General features: G+C 31.5%; 1 protein-coding gene across 2 annotated transcripts; it reads right to left on the bottom strand.

Annotated features, from left to right (window-relative positions):
• Positions 1 to 3: 3 nt before the first annotated feature.
• On the bottom strand, positions 4 to 20,930 carry LOC115888138 (beta-1,4-glucuronyltransferase 1-like). 2 transcript variants are annotated; one of them, XM_030907729.1, is made up of 8 exons: positions 20,605 to 20,930; positions 12,546 to 12,762; positions 11,767 to 12,010; positions 10,909 to 11,180; positions 10,746 to 10,850; positions 7,481 to 7,731; positions 5,248 to 5,373; positions 4 to 960 (listed from the first exon to the last, which is right to left on the bottom strand). In XM_030907729.1, the coding sequence occupies exons 2-8, from the start codon at positions 12,706 to 12,708 to the stop codon at positions 757 to 759; spliced, it is 1,365 nt and encodes a 454-aa protein (XP_030763589.1). In that variant the 5' UTR covers positions 12,709 to 12,762; positions 20,605 to 20,930; the 3' UTR covers positions 4 to 756. The 2 variants fall into 2 exon arrangements, with proteins under 2 accessions (XP_030763589.1, XP_030763588.1); XM_030907728.1 differs by lacking the exon at positions 20,605 to 20,930 and adding an exon at positions 14,019 to 14,195.
• Between the last annotated feature and the right edge of the window lie 2,844 nt (positions 20,931 to 23,774).

The following is a 23,774-nucleotide window of genomic DNA, read 5'->3' as shown; positions in this document are numbered from 1 at the left end:
TCATATAAAACTTTTTTTTTTATTGTTATACAAGAACTTTCTCTCAGTAACATTTTAAAAACATGACAATTCTACAGGTATTTTGATTATCTTTGGCATTGTTTATTACGTAGTTTATTACTATGAAGGCGTTTTCAGTTATTGATTAACATTAATAACAACAATTAAGTTTTATAAAATTGTTAGAGAAGTTTGAAAAAATTAAACTTTACTATAGGTTACATGAAAATAAAGAATAAATTTTATTAGACCTATTAAAACTAAGGAAAATCGAAAATACTGTTTGTATAATCCTGACAGAGTTCACACAAGTTGCTCTTTTTCATATATCACCCTTAAAATATTTTCTATCACAACAGAAACATGAGTTTTGTTCGTTTTCCTATTGAACTTTATCATTCTTTGAGCACATTTTTGTTAAAATAAAAACCAAAAGAAAAATTTAAATGAACCTAACTATATTTAACAAATTAGTAAAATAAAATGTTAAGCATGTCTTAATATTTGCTGACAATTTATCTCTATTCAAACGTGCTTCGTTATTCCGTTAGAAGGCATCAAATTAAAAAAAAATTAAGACACTTTAAGATCCGATATTTTGATTTAAATGATATTTGGAAAATATCTCAAGTTCAATCGCAGTTTTGCTCATCTCTAATTACAACTAGAGCTTTTTGTTTTTAAAACCTAATTTGTTTTAGGGTGGTATTCCAAAAAGAATAACCTGCAGATCAAACATTATTAATAAAAAAAAACTTATTTTATTCTACATTGCGGATTGGGAGGATATCTTGCTGTCATATTCTTCAACAGCAAATTATATTGTCTCTGATTCATGTCCTTGAACCGCTGTCTGGAACTATCGTGTTTCACCTTGACTTTCTTCATTCCGGGCCAGTGGACCAGAAAAGCACCATCGAGGACCACGAGTTTGTAGTTCATCAAACACATTTCTAACATCTATAACGTTGGAAATAAAAGAATATATAAAATTAAAAATAATTTTAGATTATACGATATAAAAGAATAGTTTATAGGACTTGAGTAGGTAGAACCACTATTATTTGTGGTAAAACTACATAAAATTATTGAAAAAGTTTTAATGGACTCCAACATTGACACTAAGATTCGTCCTAAGGTAGTTACAGGACTTGAAACGGTAGGTATAAGATATTTTATCATTTTTAAGAATAATAGCAATCGAAAATAAGGATAAAATCAAATAAGTTGAAATTATAAAATACATTTGACTAATAATATACCGTATGGGTACGAACATAGTGGAGGCAGGTTTCTGCTTTCCGGCAACCAGCGCCGCCTCTGGGGACCTATTCTTGACCACATATCGCTCACATCTCGCATCTTCGAAAAAGCCATATAACAATACACTTGATGCGTAACTTTGCGTATATGCCGTGTATTGTTATATGGCGGAGATGCGAGCAGGGTTCGGAAGTAGTTAATTAAGAGGAAATTTACCTGATTAACTAACCTAACCATATCCAAACGCCGCTCCCGCCGCGCCGTCGCCGCACATAGAGGTATTTGGTCTATAAACCTGGCCAAAAGTGAAATATTTTTATTTTCATTTTTTATCTTAACTGAATACAAATCTATAAATACTAAATGTAAGCGCGTTTATTAGTTTTTTTAAGTTGTTAGTTGACTATCAAATAAATAATATATTTCAATTATAAGTATGAATTATCTTGAGTGTATTCTGAATATTTCTAAGATTATAAAATAGTGGAATTGTTTGTAGTGCTTTTTTGCAAATTGTTTATAATAACTGTCATCATGGGTACAGAGCCAGCTGGCAAGTCCTGTTTTATGCCATATTTTTATTTTGAAACGTTTCCTTCTATTCTATTTCTTTATAATGTTTTATATTTAAAAAATCAGAGGCATTTTTATAAGGTGTAAGACTATTCGGCAATATTCCGCATGGAAATTAGTATCCGTTCAATGCTTAAAGTCTCCAGCTTTGAAATATGTACAAAAATCTTGCCAATATTTGCCACTGCCAAAAAAAACATTGATTTAAGTAGATTCTTAAAGGTATTTACCCTATAACACCCATCCTCGCTCAAATATCGTCTATAATATACAAATTACTTTCTTGTTCTAGCCATGTTCTAGCATCCTCATCCAATTGCTTGGTTTTGCACAGAATGGCCCTATTTGATCGGTGGAAAGGGTTTCAGAGTAGAGGAAAAAATATTGTGTAGGAAAAACAAAATGGGGTTTCATATTAGCAACCTCTCCTCTAATTAATAATTAATATTACTAGCAAAAAAATCATAAAACATAATTTTGGCCAACTTCTAGTTCTTAATACCCTCTGTGCACCGTCGGCGCGTGCAAAAGCAGAAATAAATAAATTTTCGTTCCGGTAAAAGCGAGAACGCCGATGAACGCTGGTTGACGGTGCCTGCCTGCTTCCACTGTGAACTAGCCGATTTGATAACACGCTTTAATTTTTCAAGGTTATAAGCGAGGCGTTATTTTCGAGGCGATGTACCCATATACAGGGTGTCCCAGAAATAAGTGCAAGTGTTTTAACTTAACTGGTAGTATAGTTCAACCCCAGAAACACGCCAATGAGTTTTTTCTAAATATTTTTTTTTGAAAATTCGGAATTTTTTGAAATTTTTTTTGGATTTTTTTTTAGTTTTTATTTAAAGATTAAAGTTACAAGAAAGAAAATCCAGAAAAAATCCAGTGGTTCTCAAAATTTTAGCAAAAAATCATTTTTTTTGGAAATTTTCAAAGTAAAATAACTCCGTTATTTTGGACTTATTTGAAAAACGATAATGAGAAAATATGTTTCTTTTATCGAGATTAGAGGTGTGTTGTTCGTGAACGAACTAGTTCCAATGAACTATTCCGACCCCGGAATGAAAGGAACTAGTTCCTGGTTTCTCAAAGAACTGGTTCCTCAGAACCTGTTCCGGATCAGCTCGCGCGGGTAGCCCGATGGTAGGCAGGAGTGGGGAGTGCCAGCCGTACGTTATCGGATCCGGACCAATAGCAACTAAACTAAATCAAAGACTAATTTACGTACGTACGGATCGGGCCAGCGCGATCGATGCTAGGCAGGAGTGGGGAGTGCCAGCCGTATGCCGTATGTTATCGGATCCGGACCTAAAGGAACTAGAGGAACTAAATAAAAGACTAGTTTACGTATGGATCAGCCAGCGCGATTGATGCTAGGCAGGCGTGGGGAGTGCCAGCCGTATGTTATCGGATCCGGACTAGAGGAACTATTAAAAGACTAGTTCACGGGAATCTATTCAGTCGGCAGATCCGCGATATAATACAAGGCGACGACGATGGATTCGGCCTTGTCTATTGCCACAGCCGGCGCGGCGTAATTACCACATTTTTTTAAATATTTTATGGGAATGTTTCACTTTAGGTCCCTAAAATTAAGAAATATCTTATAAAATGAAGTAGATATTCTGAATTTTTAGACGAAAATAAAAAGCTTGAAGTGGGGAAAAATACATTTTTTCGTACATTTTTCGTATTATTTCCTCCAATTGATTTGTGATATAGTTTTTAAACTCTTATTTGAGTTTCTTTAATTTTTTTATCTGCTATAAAACTTACCTATATGTTTTTAACATATGCAATTACACGTCTTCTTATATTTCGTACATTATAAAAATTATAATGATCTGTATAATTTTGAATAGTAAACTGGGGGGTGAATAGTTCTGACTGAAAACGAAATCCATTAGCAAGCAACGGGGATGTCAATGTTAGTCGGGAACTATTGCGAACTAAGGACCTAGTTCAAGGAACTATTTTTCTGGAGGAACTAGAACTAAGGAACTAGTTCCTCCCAAGGAACTAGAATTCCCACCTCTAATCGAGATCTACCACCCCCTAAAATACTTGCACTTATTTCTGGGATACCCTGTTTATAACAATACACGTGATGCGTATAAGCAAAGTTGCGAACGATGTCAAGAATAGGTGCCCAGATTGACGCTGACTACCAGTAAGCGGCAAACCTGCTTGCACTGTGTTCGCACACTATGATCGAAAAAGCGAGATCAAAGACGGCTAGGGAATGACCATCGAATCAATTTCTAGATATCATATACTAAAAATAGTCATTTTTTATACAAGACGATAAAATGGTATTTTATGGTCCACCGAAAATATTGATGAAATCGCGAGTGAATTAATTTCGGGGGACGATAATGCAATTTTATCGTCGTGTATAAAACAATACCTTTTCCATAGCGAGTTACGTTATAAAAAATATTCAGAAATTATTATTTCAAGGAATTTATTACGAGTAGAAAAAATATTGTGCTGGGTTGGCGTTGGTTTCTATGTAATTTGACAAATAAATAAAGCTGTCTCTTTAGTTCTCAGTTTTGAGTCAATATTTTTTAATTCTCTTTCGTGTCGATTGCTGTTTGAATTGGAGCCAGAAATGGCACAAAACGAAATAAGTAAATTACCAACAGATATTCAGGCTGAGGCGACAAACGCCATATCCAAACTACTTCCATTTAAATCCCGAATAATTTATGAAAAGGAATACAAAAATTTTCAAAAATGGAAGCAATTAAAAAACGTGCGAGAAGAAATAAAGATTTTAACCTATCCTCGCCGTTAAAGTATCATTTAATGTACCCTTGCGGTTAAAGTACTATTTTATCTACTATTTTTGATAGATATAAGGCAATTTTAACAGTTGCTATTGAAAAAATAACATAAAACTTATCGTAAATTAACATTTATTATAAAAAGATAGTTAAAAAATGATTTTAAACATTTGAACATTGATGAACATTTCCAGAAACACAAATCTATTACCAAAAAAAAAATGTTTTCCGCAATTTTAAATTACACAATTTAAAAATCATTTTTAGTTAATTAAAAAATAAAGAAGAGTACGGGCCAGATAAATAACATATAGGGCTTGATCTCCCTAAAATTATCATCGATTGTCATTAATTAGCCGTTTTTGACGCCGTTTTTTTCGATCGTACGGTACTATAATGCCAACTTCTCTCTAATAAAGTGAGCTATGGTCTGTCAATCAAAGGAATTGGACGAGTTAGATCTACAAATCTAATTTACATCTAATAATCTACATGTACCAATTGACAGAAATAATTGATAACAATAATTTATTTTTGAATGATGACAGACAAGACTTGTTTCTCGCATATAGTTTTTTGTTGGACAAACATATATAAATAAGTATTTTTTATTTTTTTATACCTGTAACATTTTATCTTGAAATCCTTCCCAAGAAAGTTTTTCGTGATACAACGGTTCGTTTTTTGTACCAATATATATGGGTTCCCAACGATGATATGGAGCTTCCCTTTTTGTAACTAACAAAGGCTGAAATATTGTTATTAAATTAATGCAAACCTTTTAAAATTATGAATTTTTATTTTTTTTGAATCTATTTTCACTTATTCAATGAAAACGAAATGTCTAGACTTTAGTATTATACAGTGTTTATCGAAGAGTTGTTTTCTACCTTATCTTTAAAACACTCCGTGCAATAAATTAGTGAACAAATTTTTCTAAAACGTTATTTTTCGATAAGAACCATGTCTCCTGAATATTTTGTTTTTTGATTCATGTCAACACATGCCTTGGTTAATTTTTAAGATCAAAATGAACTTGCCACAAACATTTGGAATTTCTTCAGTTATCGTTACTTTTTGATGTTATTCTTATAATAACAAGTTGGCTTTGGTGACTATTATTGTGTACGATTGAATATGGTTCTTAGTATCGAAGATTGTGCAAAAGTCATTGATCTTGTTGAAGATGGCCGAAATTATGAATATTCGCTTGGTCCTTGAAGAAGAAAGGGAAAACATGACACAATAAATTTGCAGCCTCGTTAAGAGTATGAACAGATGTCTACAGACAGTTATAGCAGCCGGAGGACGCAATACAAAGTAATAGAGTCTTTTTATAAGTTTTTTGTTTGTTTTTATCTTTAATTATTACAATTTTTTTTAATATCCTTAGTTAATGTTACTAATATTTATTAAAACCAAGCTTGTATCTTCACTTTTTAACCTTTTTTAAATTTTAATATACAGTTCTAATCAGTGTCGATATGACACTATGACAATAGTCATCCAAAGCCCACCTCGTGATATAAAAAAATAACCTCATAAAGTAACGGCGGTTGAAAAAATTGCAAATTGTTGGTGGCAAGTTTATTTCGCTCTTACAAATTAACCAAGACATATTCAATGAGTCAAGAAAAAAGAAAATGCTCAGGAGACATAGTCCTGATCAAAAAATAATGTTTTAGGAAAAGTTGCTCAAGGAATTATTGTACAGTGTGTTTTAAAGTTAAGGCAAAACAAAAACAACCGTTCAATTAGCCCTGTGTAATAAGCCAAATATTAAAGTTTATAAAAAAACTGAGTTTATGAATTAAAGTTGATATAGTATACAGTTTGCGTAACTTCATGAAAATAGGCCTAAAAATAAAAAATATAACACTTTAACGAAAACAAATCCGTTGCGTTTTTTTTTTTGCATCTGAGGTATAAAAGGAATTAACCATTTTAGAACAAGATTTTTTTTTTATAAAGAATGTATTTTTCTGAAAAAAATTATTAATAAAAAAGTTTTTCCTCTTCTAAAGACAATCCGGGATATACCGGGTGAGTCTCAAAAGTGGCTCACCCCTATAACTTTTTTATTTTTTCAGATAAAAAATTGAGATTTGGTATGTTAATATATGACATAAATTAGGATTGATTAACGTATTCAGTTGTTTTCTGTCACTTCCTGTTTCGCCGAAAATGACTACAACTTTTCATTTTTAAATGGTACGCTCGGTTTTTTGTTGTTTTATTCGATAGAAACGGATACTCTTAATAGAATGACATATCATATGTCAACTTTGACATTTTCGAATATGGTTTATTAGAAATTGCATCATGCGATTCATAACGACAATTTGACTCGAAATAACAAGTGTGTGGTACCAAATTATTCGTAAAAAAATGTTTTTTCCAACTATGCTAATGAGCTACACTCGTTCTATTTAAAAAAATTGAGATATGATTAAAAATACGCGATTTGGGCATCTTTTAACCAGTCAGGACAAGACACGAATAAAAATTAGTGTTTCTAACACAGCCATGGCACTCTAGACTGAAATTTTAAATTCAATTTTGTTTTAAGCAAAAATGTCAAAAGTTGACATATGATATGTCATTTTATTCAGAATTTCATTTTCTATCGAATGAAGTAAAAAGAAATACCGAGAGTACCATTTAAAAATCAAAAGTTTTATTCATTTCCGGCTACACCGGAAGTGACAGAAAACAATTGAATAGTCAATCAATCCTAATTTATGTCATACGATACTAACATACCAAATCTGGTTTTTTTATCTGAAAATATTAAAAAGTTATAGAGGTGAGCCACTTTTCAGACGCACCCGGTAGTTATATATTAGTTTACAAACCCTGATAACATCTCCAGAATCACTGTCCATCCAACGTTCCAGCCCTGGAAACTTCTGGCAATGCGTACAAATCTTCCTATGGAAATATACAGCTTTCTCTTGATTTAGTAAGGAAATCAATTGATTTTTAGTACGAGGCACTGTTTCTGATGCTTCCACTTCGAAAACTGGCACTACATATACTTGTTTTTCACATTCAGTAGATGTGCATTTTTCAACATCAAGCATTTGCATAAAACGACTTGCTAAATCTAAAATATACAAAAAAAAACTACCTATATTTTATAGCATTTAAATTCGCTTTGCTTTTTGATTATTTCTAGCAGCTATTTTCCTCAAAATGTCAATAATAAAAAAGTTTTTCCTCTTGTAAAGACAATCCCGGGAGCATTTTTCCGTTTCCTATACGGCTAGCGCAACCGATTGCGTTAATCGCATAGGAACGAAACGGACTCGAGACCTGTTTGTAACTCCGTTTACTAAGTGGTCATCGCAACCCATGCGAAGAAGCGCTTGCAATGAACTTTCTAGGTATGCTCTATTTGTAGTCACTTAGGACGCACAAAATGGGACACTCAATATTACTTGTAACCACTACATTATATAACAAAACTCTAAGAATTAAGATTTAAACAATTTAATTTGACAATTAATCAAATAAATAAAATTACAAAAATATTATTCCAAAAATGAAAATCATAATAATTCCATTCATTGATTTATATAGGGTGAATTGCGATAGTTGTAAAGCCATGTATATAGGTCAAACAGGTAGAAATTTAGATATAAGGATTAAAGAACATATAAGATATATTAATAATCTCCAGCAAATTTCCGGTCTAGTAACTCATGATATTATATAGTCACACAGTTAATGAAAACTCAATTAAGTTATTAGATAGAGAAACAAAAGGTAGACGCTTAAATCACCTAGAATAGTTAGAAATATTAAAATCATCAGCTAAAAACGACAATAATCGTTTACACCAACAAGGACTTCTAAATACATTTTTTATTACCTCTATTGTAAACTCCTTAAATCCACCACCATAGCAAATATATTATATATTCTTAAAATGTAGTCAGACGGTTAGTTTTTAAAGAACTCTTAATAATGGTTAAATATAATTATAAAATATAGATATTAATTTAAATTTATTAAATTTAACACCTTGTAGCGTTTTTTAAACCACTACCACTGCGAACGGCAGCTTTTCATCGGAGAGCAGTCGTGGATAAGGTATTTCACTAGAGAGAAAATTAATCAGTAATAATTAACAAAAGATATATAGATATTGGGCGCCAGGCATGTACAGAGAAAGAAAACACAGTTGTGTAATACTTAAAACTAATGACTATATTTATTCATGACGTTCTTTGCTGATACATGACATTGTAGAGTTCTAGTAAATATATGGTGGTTATATGTCAAAGAAAGTGGTGGTAAGAGTCGTACTAAATATCAATGAAAACAACTACGATAAAATACAGGACATGTAAAGTTTAAGAGAAAATATGAAATGTAGCATTACTTTAATTAATTTAATATATTCCATATGATGCTAAATCGAAGATGTTACAACCTGTAGATTCTAGAATCTATGTTTGATTATCCATCTATTAAAATAGTGCAATAATATCTATAAAAGTAATACCATTACAAGACGTAATGCAATGAAACCTAAGATCTAAATTATATTTTAAAGATTATATCGACATGAATGTTCTTAACAATCTAACCACTGAACATAGTCTGTACGATATTACTTAAGATGTACGTTATTGTTTAAGACTGAAAATGTTTTAGAACTTAAATATACACTTAGCTGTTCTTTTATGTAACCTTGCTTCAAACAGTAGCAGCGTGAGGTGGTCTAGCATCTCTGTACTGTCTGTCGGCGATCCTGTTGGTAAAAACAACAAAAGGGGCCAGATTGAGGACACCATGAATCCTTACAGCCGTAGCTACTGACTAGGCTTAGAAATGGGAGTGAAGCAGCATGGGACTCAAGCTACATCCACGCTGTGGCACTTAGATGTAAGAAAAAATCGTTCTTACTGGGGACACTCGTCCACAGGACATCTGTACATAAGATAATGTCTGTACATAAGGCACTACCCGTACCTTGGAAATAGTCCGTACCTTGGACACAGTCCGTACCTTGGACACAGTCCGTACCTTGGACACAGTCCGTACCTAGGACCCTAAAAATATGAAACTCTTGTTTAAAACCAAAACAAGGTCTAATAAACAAAATAAACCTACCTCGAAATACTTCCGAGGGCTCAATAAATAATAAACAACATGTCCCTTCTTCCATGTGACATTCTGGAGGACAAAAAAAAGGGACGCCAACGTGCCAGCAAAATACAATTATTACAAGTTAGGTTGGGGCATCCGCAACTCTACCCTAAAAATACGCAGTAATAGTAACGAATCTAAAAGGATAATATCTCATCATTACCTGTAGCTTCGAAATAGCAGCTGATTCAGATTACACAGCAAGATTTAAATAATCACCATTTCTCAAAAACTGGGAGTAATGGCGTCTGACAGGCCTAAAGCCCCGTTCTCAGAATGACGTCGTGTCGCCAGCGACACTGATTGGCACTTCGAACAACCAATGGGAGCTGTACTAAATTTAAAATTGACAGCTGTTAGAATTTTGTACAAATCTCATTGGTCGTTTGAAGTGTCAATCAGTGTCGCTGTCGACAGGACGCAGTTCTGAGAACGGGGCTAAACAGTCTAACCAAAAGTGAAGTTAAATCACAGAGAGTTGACAGAAGCGACGTTGACAGCGCGCGCCTCCACAGAGCGATAACAGGGTTGTGTCAAACGAAAACAGGGTTGTGGACTAGAGAACGTAAAAATTCGTCAAATAAATCATCAGGCCCGAACGATACGGAATCGGGTGACATCATATATGATATGCCAGACATCATATATTATATATAAAAAAGACATGTAACGAACTAAAAACATTACAACCTATATGCAGGTCCACCTGTCATAATAATAATATTATGACTCATTATAATAATATAATTTGCATTGGTTGCGTTAACCACTTAGTAAACGGAGTTTCAGGTCTCGAGTCCGTTTCCTATGCGATTAACGCAACCGGTTGCGCTAGCCGTATAGGAAACGGAAAAATGCATCCGGGGACATACTGTACATTAGGAAAATTTAGGGAATTTCGGAACAACGATCTAAAAAATTTGAAAAATACCATCTGGCAACCCTGCAGAGATATATACCTACCGTGGCTAGGCATCAGTTCAACATCACAAACCATAACATAATCAGTAAAAGCTGCCTGTCTAGCTACATTTCGGCCTACATTTATAGGATACCAACTGTCATTATCTGAAACAGTTTTAAAATAATCTAAATAAAATTTTACCAAAAAAAGCTTTATATTTACCTGAGCTTTTTGTCTTAACACTATTATTATTGCTTAAAGTTTGACCAGAAACAAGTTTAACAAAACTCTGGATATCACAGTTCGCTGGAGGAACGTACAACTCAAAATTAAAGGAATTAATCACGTCTTCTATTTCTTTCTTGAAGACGAGATGCAGGGATACTTTCGACATCTCCGGTATACAGTAGCAAAACTGAAGGAATTGCTGAAGGATTGCTTGTGGGTTTCCATCGGGAATGTACGCTGCTATACTAATAGGGCCTTCCCAATATCTAAAATATTGTGGTTATTATACAGGGTGGCGCACCTCATTCGCCTCGGTTGATTATACGAAAACGGAAAGATGTAGAAACAAAATATTTTATGTAGGAAGTAGTATATGTAGGAAGGCAATATGCATAATTTAAAATTATTTTGAAATATACAGGGTATGTCAGAATTAAGATCCATACCAAAGTTATATTTTTTCTTATAGAACACCCTGTATTTTATTTGATTTTTGGATTCTTGGGCAAAAAATAAGGCATTTATTATAAGGCTTTAATATGTTTAAATGTTTTGGTTTTTGAGATATTTAAAGATATTTAAATATGCATGCTATAGTAAAAAAGTTTGTCAGCACCTCGGTCAACACCCTGTAAATTACTTTTCATAGTTAATTCTTATGCTGACTTTGAAGCCAGTGAAATAAACTTTACTAAAAAAATATTGCTTTCTTAAATGTATACAGGGGTATCAAAAATTCCTGGTCTATTTTAAATATTTATTTTTCGATCTTTTTGTCGGCATTCCTTTTGCTGCTTCAGATTCGTTTGTCAGATAATATTTTATTAACTACCACCGTTAACATATACATACCTGACTACCTCTGTAACATAAACAGCAAAATCTCTTGTAAGTTGTGTGGCGTAAGTAACAAAGGGCTGCGTATCAGTAAATGTGCTTTGAATAACATTGTAGAGAACGACAAATGAGCTGTCAATGTCAAATTCCGGAGTTCCGGTTAAGTCCCACTTATCAAAGGTGAACTGTTTAGGCAAAGCGTAATTGAATCTGCAGTAACTGTCATTTGAAGGGAATGGGTAGACATATTTGACGAAAGCTAGAATAAGTAAATACCTGATTATATTTTTATATAATTACTAATATAATGTAAATATAATGGATAAAAATAAGCACTGTGCTTAAATAGAAATGTTTAAACAAGAAGAATCAAGAAATGCACGTCATCATATTCAACTAATTAAAATATTTTATACTATAGAAAACAAATTTGTTGCAGTATAAAAGCAAATTTCTTGCAATAAAAAAAAGATGGTAAAATGCTTTTTTACGCTGTGTTAAGGTTTAAGTACGCACGTTATAAGGTTACGCACTAGTAAGGTTTATGTGTGTTAAACCTTAATCAAATTTACCTTTACCAGAATCTAAAAATAGAATAATATACCATTAATACCATTCCATTTAAAAAAAATACAACAACAATATTTTTTACTTATTTGGGAGACTCTATATCTTGTAAAAATATTTTTAAATTGTAGCTTACAACGAATCCAAAACTTACAATTTGCAAAAATTTAATTGTTTAACTACAATACTCCGTGTCGTATGTGGTGAACAACCCTGTATATACTTACATCCTGGTTCTTTTTCGTTATATTCCTCTGGAACTTTAACAGAAAGTCGTGTAAAACTTAGGTTTTGGAAACTATTGAGCAAAAGAAAGAAGGCTAATATTACTAATACAGTAAAGAGTAGTTGTACACGTCTCTGCCTAAAGTAAAATGGCGTGACAACCATAACTACATACACGATTATTTGCTCTTTGCATAGCTAGTCTTCAGCTTGCCATACCTACAACAGAAATAATCCTAACGAACATCTTTAAAATACAATTCAATCGTAAAAGAATACAACAATCATCTTTATTGTTACTAAGATGAAATTATTTTTTATTGGGTGTATTTTTACTAGATTAAATATTATAAATAATATGTTTTGAACTATAAATTTTCAAAGAAAAATTCAAAAATTGCATGTTCATTTTTTTCGTGAGAAAACTCATAGACGTGTTGCTTTGATCGAAATATACAACTCGTAAAAATATGTGCACTTATTTTCGAGTATGAAGACAATATTAACAAAATCAAATAACATATTCATAATAGTTCTTAATATGATACACAGATTATTAACATTTTTTTTTCTTTTTCTTTATTATTACTGGTTAATACTATAGCTAATATATATTTAGAATAAAATTTCTTATGTATAAGAAAAAAAATAATGCTAATAAACATAATTAAACACACATTATAGGTACAATACACTCATTCTTTTCTCAATCAATACTTGATTGCACTTTATGATACGTTTAAGTTAATATAATTAATGTAATAATAGCTCCCGTATATCGAGTTTGACGCCTTGGGAGTAGCAAGGTACAGCTTGCCATACTAGAGCCGTTCGGTATACAAGGAAGGTAATGTGGCTAGCGCTACCCTTCAACCGCCTATTATTACCTCAGGATTGTGAATCCCAAGTACTCATTTAAGGCTGAGTCGACCTAGGTACCCAAAGTATTTTTATTTTAATAAAAATAGTCGGCTGATGAAATGCCGGGTCGGGATTCGAACCCACTACCTTGAGATTGGTAGACGAGAGCCTGTACCTCTACGCCACCGAGCACCGTAAGTTAATATAATTACTAAACATAAATATGAAAGTATACTATATCTAGAAACACGAAATATTAAAAAAAATACTTAAAAATGTATTGAAAATTCATTTTTGGATATTTATTCATTCTATAATTTTGTAGACAATTAATTGCTTGTAGAAGAAATATAAAAGAGAAAAATTAAAATATATACATATTTTGTGTTTACAAAAATAAATGTTTTTATTTCCTATTTCTTTCTTTAAGTGAAAAAATACTTATCTGGTTTCTAAAAACGTGTAATATCTTCAAATTAAAAAAAAATAGCTGATGTTATTTTTGGCCAAGATTTCTAAATGATAAATGTAACTGAAAAACATAATTATTATAACAGTAAACAATATACCGGTTTCGGGACAACTCTATTTAAACAAAAAATAGATTTACTTACTGTTTCAAAACTACATTGAATCACCTGTATAATATAGCACTAGTAAATCACAAATTATTTTACATTTAACAAAAAAACTAAAAATTATTCTCTTTATCAAAACATTATTTCAACAACAAAGAAAAAATCATTTCAGACAGTGTACTGAAAGCTCTGATTCGGTAAGCTCCATAAGCTGGCGCTCTCTGGTGTATAAAATTGACACTATATCTGTCCTAAATGCAGAAGTTTTGTGCCAATCAATAACTCCCACCTATATCGTTAATGTAGTGGGCGATTTAAAGGAAAATTATTGGCAAATATAGAAGGAGAATATTAAGTAACTATTTTTTTTCTTTTAATGATCTGTCGTGTTTGGGAAAAATGAGATGGCTTTTTGAAAAGCGAAATATACAGGGTGGTCTGAACTGGATTCCGAAAACTTTGGCAGTATGTTCTGCAGCTAAAAATAAGTAAAAAAGTTCGTATAAAGGTACATATATCCTAAAATGCTTAGTTTCCGAGATACAGGGTGTAAAAGTTCAACCGTTCTCAAGATATTTAGAATGGAAATAGTCAATACATGTCATTTTTGACAAAAAATAAATATGTTGAGTAGATAGTTATTTGACTGAAATGATAAATTTGAGAGCTTTATATTTTTTAAAATTAATCATATATTTTCTTCGAAATTTCAATAATCTTTGAATAAAATTTTTTCTTTTGAACTTTTGGCACAAAAATATTTTAAATTTATGATTTTGTTCTAATAACTATTTAGTCAACATGTTTAATTTTATATTAATGATGACAGGTATAGATAATTTAGATTCTAAATATCTCGAGAACCGTTACTCGTAGCGATTTTTACCAAGATACCTTTTTTACGTAGAAAACGTCGTAAATGTATATTTTTTACTCCGTAGTTTTATACAGGTACGGGCAAAAAGTTATTATTCCTTAAACCAGTTAAAAAATATGTAGGTGGCGCCACTGACAAGTAGGAATCATATTAACATCACAATCAAATTTCTCAGGTCAAAAAACTCCCAGACACCAATTTTCATCCAAATATCGACGTTAGTTGAAAAATTATTTCGAAAAAAAAAATATTTTTATCTGCAGAATATGCTGCCAAAGTTTCCGGAATACCGTTCGAACCATCCTGTATACCAGTTGTCAACAGAATTGTTGCACATATATATTTTAGCACACAGTTTTCTGTTTAAAACACTGCAATATCACTTTCAGTTTAACGTCGTTGGACAAACTGTAAATAGATATACCAATAAATAATATTTTCTTGCTTTTAGCTGTGTATTTTTTCTAATTTCGAAAAATCGAAAGTAGAGAAAAAAACAAAAAGTAAAAAGAAAATTGTTTTGCTTGTCGTAAAGGGGGGAACCAAGCTCCATTCCCACAACCGGTTTCTGGACCTACTCTTCATCAGGCGGGCTGTCCAGGGGCTGGTTCTCACCGATACGGCAAGCAAAACTTTTTCAATATCAATAGACGATGTCGTAAAGTGTCGGTTTACCATTTCTTGACGGGAGTGCACTAATATCTCACGTAATTCATTATAATAAACTTAAATCAAAAATATTGTAATTATATTCCTGCAGTTTAAGTGAAAAATTTTGTTCCTAAATGTTTACTATACGTATTTATAATAAACGCCTGTTCAAATATTAATTCTGTGGAATATATATCAATGTAACATAAGACGAGATGTAATTAACGAAATACCATCGTAACAACATCTATTTTAAAAACGTCTAGGTTTACTTATTTCTATAAAAAATCCTTTGCCTCGGCTACAGATACCGCCACGTTTTGGAAACAGCTCAAAACAAAACAAAATTGAACGAGGCAACAAAAAACGCCAAAAAAATCCACCCTCGCCCTCCTCACGAGTAGTTTTCAGGCGCTTTTAAGAATCGAAAGTAGGTCAAAGCAAACAAAAGTGGGTCAAGACGAGTGGAAATAAATCGGAATGCGTCAATGTTCGGCGACGAAATGCGAACTTGACATGTTTCGAAGAGTTTCCCGCATAGTGTAGACGCTGGCCTTATAGTTTCCCGTAATTAACATAACATATAAAACAAATCATAAGATCTTTTTTTATGATTTACATACACGATAACAGTAATCTTTATTTTACTCATTATCGTAAAAGTTATGACGCAATATCTAGAATAAATATTATTTAACCCGAAAATAGTCATACGCTACTCGTCAGTTTATTTGTTAATATATTAAGATAGGTATAAAGATTAATATTTATAAAGATAATTTAATATATAGATTAAATGTAATTAGTCATTAATGAGCACCCTTCCCTTTTGTATATTTCAACATCTTTTATTAGGGATTCTTTTAAAAATATAATTTAGATTTTGATAAAGTTTTGAATCGAAAACCATTTAGGTGGTGGCCATTAATTAATTATTTGAGGAGATCAAGGGGTGAGGTAGGGTGAGCCAAAAAACTAATCTATCGAATTTATGGGTTAAAATAAACCTAATAACCGAGAAAAAATATCCCCGGACGGCAGGATTTTTAGCCCAATTTTAAAAGGTGTCGGTGAACATTCAAAGTTTTGCCATTTAAATAACACGTAAAAAAAAATTTCCATTAAAAGTACCATAACTTTGAAACGGTTTACGATAAAAAAATTTACATCACGGATTCTTGTAGAGCATAAAATTTCCTAAAAAATCTATCTGAAAACTATTTGAAAAGTGAAAGAAATTAAAATATACAATTTTAGTGTTGATTGATTAAAAATTTTCATATTTAGCAAAAAAAATCTAGATTTAAAAAAATAGATTAATGTTAAAAAGTATTGCTTATAATTTAGATTTATCAAAAAACATTGATTTTATTATATTTATTAATTTTTAAATGTATAATAATTAACAAAATATTTTTTGTATTAAAAAACTTCATGTCTGCTTTATTTTCAATTTTTTTTTCACAATTATTAACACATTTTAAATATGTAAAGTTTAGTTAAATAAAATGCTTATGGACTGTGATGATATGACTGACATTTTGAATATAGAGCCAGAACACTTGGCAGAACATGATTCATAAATAGATCGTGTTCCGAAATCGTTAAAATCATCAAATGTACTTATGATATTGCTGAACGAGCTATTGCAATCTCTCTCTTTGGTCCGTTTCCCTGAACAGGGATTAGTGACTATGATGTTCCTGTAGCGGTTTTTATCGTATTGTGCCAGTCCGCTCTGTTTTGAGCCATGCTGACGGTTTCATGAAGGCCTTGGCCGATTAGGTCTTTAGTTTGATCAACCCATCTCTTGGGTGATCTTCCTCGTGGTCGCTTTCCCTCTACCTTTCCCTCGACTATTAGCAGCTGCAGTGAGTCCGTTCTTCTAGCAATGTGACCAATATCCCATACAGCACGTCCAAATAAAATTACGTTTCTACAAGGGAGACACATGAGAAACCAAATATGTTAAAATGAACCTAAGTGTTCATCTAGTTCTAACATATACATATGAGATACACGCAGGTTTATATTGATAGAATAGTGTGATACAGTGTTTACTCGTTGTATACCGTATGCACTCAAGATTCTAAAGAGTTTTTTGTAACGTAACAAATAATTATTAAAATGATGAAATCTGACGTCGGTATATGAGACATACAATGTATATGTCATATGTATGTGTGATACTTCGTATCATAGTTGTGCCTATAGTACACACCTTGTAAAAATGTGACGTATACACATAATATAAATTTCTATATAGACACTTTGTAATAGTGTACTGTTGTGTCTACATTCTAGCATGAAATGAAGGTGTGCGCACGCGCGGACAGCCTTGGCGTAGATACACCGACTAAGTGTATCTTATGTGTTCTCTCTCCTTTCTCCTTTCTAGGAGTGGTATGTGTTAGCAGCCATTATTGTTTTATCATTCGGAAGCTCTATATAAATGTTCTGTTTGTGTGTAGTTTAAAACAGATTTTAAGGTAAGCACAAGTTTTTAATTACCTTCTTACACCTTTCTAAGAGTATTATTAATATTGTAGCAGCGACTCTTCCCTTATCGTTACCCAATTTACCAAACTTTGACTCCATTGAATGAAAACTCCAAATATTCTCGTATAATGATAAAGAGGTTAGCTCTGCAATATATTTTTTTTTAATTTGGAAATAATAAAAATTTAAATGGATCAGAGAAAGAAAGATTTAAACACTTCTTACACTGATATTCGGTAAGTTATTGATGGATCAATATACAGGTATGTTTAATATTCAATAATCAGTTTCATATAAAATTTAAGGGTGAGATTGTCAATCTGAGATTGTTAATCTCGATGAATGAGTATGCTGATGGTTGCTAATGGTTGCTAACAAACCATCTGGTTGGAGGGAAAAGAAGAGAAAAAAAATGACTAAACGAATCACCAAATCGTGGCGATATACCAGTGTTTACCATTTTAGTATGTTGTTATACTGGGTACTTAGATTTTTAATACATTTTGATACAAATTCTGTTCTTTTACAGTGTTTTCTTACTTCTGGTTTCTGCAGTGTAAATAATTATTATTATTGTGTTATTTGCGCTATTGCGTTCCATGATATAAAGAAATATAAGAATTTTATTTTTAACCACTTAATCCATTTTATGGAAAAAAAATGGTACATTTAATACAAAACAAAAATGGAACATTTGTAAGCTACTTCTTTTGAACTTACGATCGAGATACTTTTGGAAAATACAAAGTTTTGCCTTCCTAATTTTCGTTCTAAAAAGATATAATTGGTATTATTGAATAAATATTTCTTAAAAAGAACGAAAAGTTAGGCATCAAAACTTGTATTATTTCCTAAATTCGTTCATAAGAAGTAGTTTTATCTAGCACAAAATGTATGTACGAAGTAAAATGCATACGTATACACGCAGTAGTCACAACTGCAATGTGTAAACAGAGTTTAAACGTAATACACAAGCACTGTCTATCCTACGGCACACTGTGTATCCCTTACTTTGTGTATACGTAAATGCTATACTGTGGCTACATTGTGAGGCGGACATTTAACCTTTGTGCATACGTGTTGAACTACAATGTGTAAACGTATCATATTTACATCGGGGGAATTGTGTCACCCTGTGTCTACATCTAATAATGTAAACACATCGTAAATGTGATTTGATGTGCTGTATGGGATATGTCAGAAAACATCGGTTTATTTTTTTTTGAGAGGCTGAGTTGTGAGTTTAGTTCTTGGAGAACTGACTCATTCGTACGATGGGCTGTCCAAGGTATACGTAGCAGACGTCTATATGCCCATATTTCAAAAGCATCTATTCGCCTGGTATCGCTTTTCTTAAGCGTCCATGTTTCCGCCCCATACGTAGCAATCGGGAAAACAAGCGAGTTCAGCAGTCTTAGTTTGGTGTTCTTAGTGATGGCTGTATCTTTCCATATCTTAGTTAATTTAGTTACGGCTGTTCTAGCCAGCGCAATTCTACGTCTTATTTCGCCTTCGCATGAGCCGCTGTTGTCGATTAGCGATCCCAGATATAAGTATTTATTAACCACCTTAAATCCAGCTATGTTTCCCACGTGAGGTTGGTTGTTGTTTTGTCGGTCCACAATCATGACAGTAGTTTTGTTAGGATTAAGTTTTAGCCCAAATTCTGTACTAGTTTCTTGGAGACGTTGCATAATAAATTCCATTTCTTATGATATTGCTGAACGAGCTATTGCAATAGAGAAATACAATTGAACGTTAACAAAAAATGATGAACAAAAATAATTCATCTTGCAAGTAGTGCAATTACCACATTGTCAGCGATATCCCAATTGTAATAAATTAAATTTTATTAAGGATAAGAATTAATAAGAATATAAAAATTATTTCAAATGCAATAAAAAATTAATTACTGAATATAAGAATTATTTTTTTACAAATCTACATTATAAACGATATTTTTTAACAATATATTCCTATTTAATTTAAATCTATTTTTTTTTTGTTAAATATCATTGTAATGTGTACATCATTTTCAAAGGGTACATTTTCCCTTATCGTTAAAGTATTTCATAGTAGAAAAAAGGAAAAAATATGTTAAATGATTATCAGTTAATGTTGATGTTATTGAAACAAAAATTTTGGCAAGAAACTGTGGAGATGTAGTTAAAATTATGTGATTATAATAAAAAAATTAATAGCATTAAAAAAAAATTACCTAACAATAAATAAATAAATAGCATTAAAAAGACTTTACCTAAATCATAATAAATTTCACTTACTTCATCGCTATACAAATTATTAAAATTTTAAGAAACTGCCTGAACACAAAAATAAACAAATATTAAATCAAGTTTTATTCAAAAATTCATATAACATAGAAAAATACTTTACCTAGAATACACTCCCCCCATATACTCCAATATTTTTGTTTAATAAACACTATATTAATATAAATACAAATATTAAATACACTTCATAAATTTTAGGCAACAAAAAATCAAACAGCTTATAAAATAACTTAACTGACAATTTTTTCTCTTGCAATTTTTAATCAATTAGATTGATTTAAATCTATATAAAATCTATACTTACGTTTTATATAAATTATGTTTATTTGATATAAACATTCACTTACTAAATTACATTTAAAATACAATAATTGCTTGCCACATCATAATATATAAAAACGTATACAATCATAAACATAATTATTATTGAGGTAGGTAACAATAAAATAGTATGACATTTAAAATTTGTATAAATTGAATACTAGAATACAAAGTTTATATGAATACCAAAGTAGACTTAATAAAATTATTAGTCATAGTTATTTATCTTTAAGTAAAGATATAAAATATAATATTTTATATTACACTTTACGTCTTAGAATAATAAAAAAATACATAGTGTGTATAAAAAAGAATTTCTTTCTAGTGATTTTTTTAATCCCATTTCATATACAGGGGGCTACGAGCATTGGTATCTCGGTAACGGTAATAGATACGAACATGGTTAAATTGGGAAAAAGTTACGCCTTTAGGATGTTCACCAAGATGCCATCAAAAAAGTTTTAAAAATTTCAAGGATTGCTGAGTTTTTAGAAAAAACAGATTTTTTTGAAAATCAATTTTCCTAGCGCGATTTTTTTCCTGGCGTTACTTGTTAGGAAATTAAAAAACTAATTGCACATTCTCATTGCCACTTTATTAGGGGTATTTGATAGTATCTTTAGATTTTTCGGAACTATAACAAGAAGTTATGTTCAAAGAGCTATAAATAAGATTGACCAAAAAATAAATTTGTGCATTAGGGAGGGTGGTAACCTGTAGAGCATTAGATACTAGTTTGGAGGCCACACATAGTGGAGGCTTTCGAACCTGTAGAGCATTAGAAACTAGTTTGTAGAAGTTGATTTATTTATAATAACTACGAATAATATTATGAATATTATTAGATCGTACACTGAGATTTCAAATTCACAATAAAAAAAAGTTGAAAATAATATCTTTAAATTGCTGACTTGGAAAATATTTATTTGAATCTGTCAATTGGCCCGATTTTCCTTATTCAATATTAATTAGCTCTAATCAATCAACTCAGCAATCCTTGAAATTTTTAAAACTTTTAGATGGCATTTTGGTGAACATCTCAAGGCGCAACTTTGCTCCAATTTAACCATCTTTTACGGTTTCCGAGATACCAATGCTCGTACCTCGAATTTGTAGCACCCTGTATAGTTCATATCAAATAAACTTTTAGTCACATGATTAAGCTTGACCGGCACAGCGTTGCCGACTTTTACATATTTTCTTTTAATCAAAATATTTTAGGAAACAAAAATAAATTAATTATAAATTGTCAAAATGAGAAAATGAATTCAACATGAAAAATCAAGATTTTAAACTTATTTTTTAACTACTAATAAACAAACTCCTAAAAACAATTATTTATAAATAAAATTACAAATACCTAAATACTTAGACAAATAATCTCAGTTGTATCTTATTTTAATTCAATATAAATTATTTTTTTCTTACTTCGCTGATCTTAATCTGTATGATGAAACGCACTGTATACAGGGTGGCGCCTCTCATACGCCGCGGAAGCTCCAAGCAGAACGGTAGTTTATATTGAAATTAAATTTTGGCAGCATATGTAGGTTAACTGAAAGCATTTTATAAAATTATATAGAATTATACAGGGTGTCCCCAAAAAAAGTTACACATCAAAGTTGTGTTTATTCTAACGGAATACCCTATATATTAATTGATTTTCGAATTCTAAGAAAAAAATAAAGGTGAGTTTTATTAAAGAAACATATACCTAAAATCTAAGGATTTTGACATATTTCACATTTTGTGAAAATAAAGAGTAAATTTTAAATTTCGATAACAGCTATCTAAATTTCAGTTGACCTTGTATAGCCTGATATTGAACTAAAGTAACCATTGTATGTTAAATCAAACTGAAATTTGAGCCGAAAAGTTATACAGGGTGAGCATGGGCGCCGGACTGGGGGGGCAAGAGGGGGCATTTGCCCCCCCCCCCCTGGATCACCGAAACAATAAAAATAAAAGCTATATCTTCTTACATCCATCTGTAAAAAAATAATCATTATTATGAAATTGTTAGGTGTTACCTGTAAAATAATAAAAAATGTGGTAATTATTGGGAAAACTGGAAATCGTCCGATTCACCAAAATTGGTATACACACTATTTTGAGGTCGTAGATTACGAATCTACTTTTTTCTTGGCGGTCTCTTACCGTTTTCAGAAAAACGGAAAATTATTTCAACATTGAATTTTTCTTTATTTCGGCCCTATAAAGTAATAATTTCACTATATTTTCATTATATTATAGTTTATCTAAAAGCCACACTTGATTGGGGATGATTGAAAAGTGTCCAACATTTTACTGAAAAACACTTTTCTTAACAAAATAGCAAAGAAAATTGAGACCAGATGGAAGTTTGACATTTGATATATCCTTCTTTCTCTCTCCTATGTAATAAGAGAGACAAATTTATTCTAGACCTAATCTAGAAATTTGAAAATTTACAACGTTGCCATATCTTCTATTTTTTCGGGTGATTACGGAATTTAAATAAATTACCTATTATGAGATCAACAATAATTAAATATACACCAATATCCACAAAATTACGCGGAAAAGTTTTGATTGCATTGGTTTTAACTTCTTTGCGGAGGAGGTTAATCTTTTCTTAGTTAATCTAATAATATAACAACAAAAGATTAACACCCTCTGCATGGAAGTTGTAACCAATGCAATCAAAACTTTTTCGTGCAACTTCGTGGGTATAAATAGTCAGATCTCGTTGGTAAAATAGCAGTTATGGGAAGGAGCCGTTCTTCTGGCGACCGCCTTTCGTAATTCCAGAATGAGCGAAAAAAACACGCTAAATTTAGGTTTAACATTGGCAACGTTGCTTTAAATGCCAGAAAGACATAAACTTACTTCGGGTTTCTCTTATTACCGATTCTGAACCGTCCTAGAACTGTGATGTGTATGCGCAGAAGGAAATATGAAGACATTACTTCATTTGCGCATGCGCTGCAGAGTTCTTGGACGGTTCAGAATCGGTAATAACAAGAACCCGAACAAAGCCATAATCTAACATTTTCAGATTGTTTACAAATTTATTTTAACAAATTTTCCTCTATTATGCATAGAATTGGTTAAAAAAGTAACAGAAAAGAGCAAAAACATTATTGATTATTGAATACCTAACAAAATATGTGC

The sequence above is a fragment of the Sitophilus oryzae genome, unplaced genomic scaffold (assembly GCF_002938485.1).
Source record: "Sitophilus oryzae breed Bouriz unplaced genomic scaffold, Soryzae_2.0 scaffold_684_pilon_pilon, whole genome shotgun sequence".
NCBI classification, from domain to species: Eukaryota; Metazoa; Arthropoda; class Insecta; order Coleoptera; family Curculionidae; genus Sitophilus; species Sitophilus oryzae.
The sequence above is the reverse complement of the archived record's forward strand: the minus strand, read 5'-3'. Positions and strand labels throughout refer to the sequence as shown.

Coding starts and splice junctions, on each gene's coding strand:
- LOC115888138 (XM_030907729.1), bottom strand. CDS start 12,708: ATGGTTGTCACGCCATTTTACTTTAGGCAGAGACGTGTACAACTACTC. Junction 7,732..10,745: donor TGAACTGATGCCTAGCCACG/GTAGGTATATAT, acceptor TGTATATTTTAG/ATTTAGCAAGTCGTTTTATG. Junction 5,374..7,480: donor ATTCTGGAGATGTTATCAGG/GTTTGTAAACTA, acceptor ACAATATTTCAG/CCTTTGTTAGTTACAAAAAG.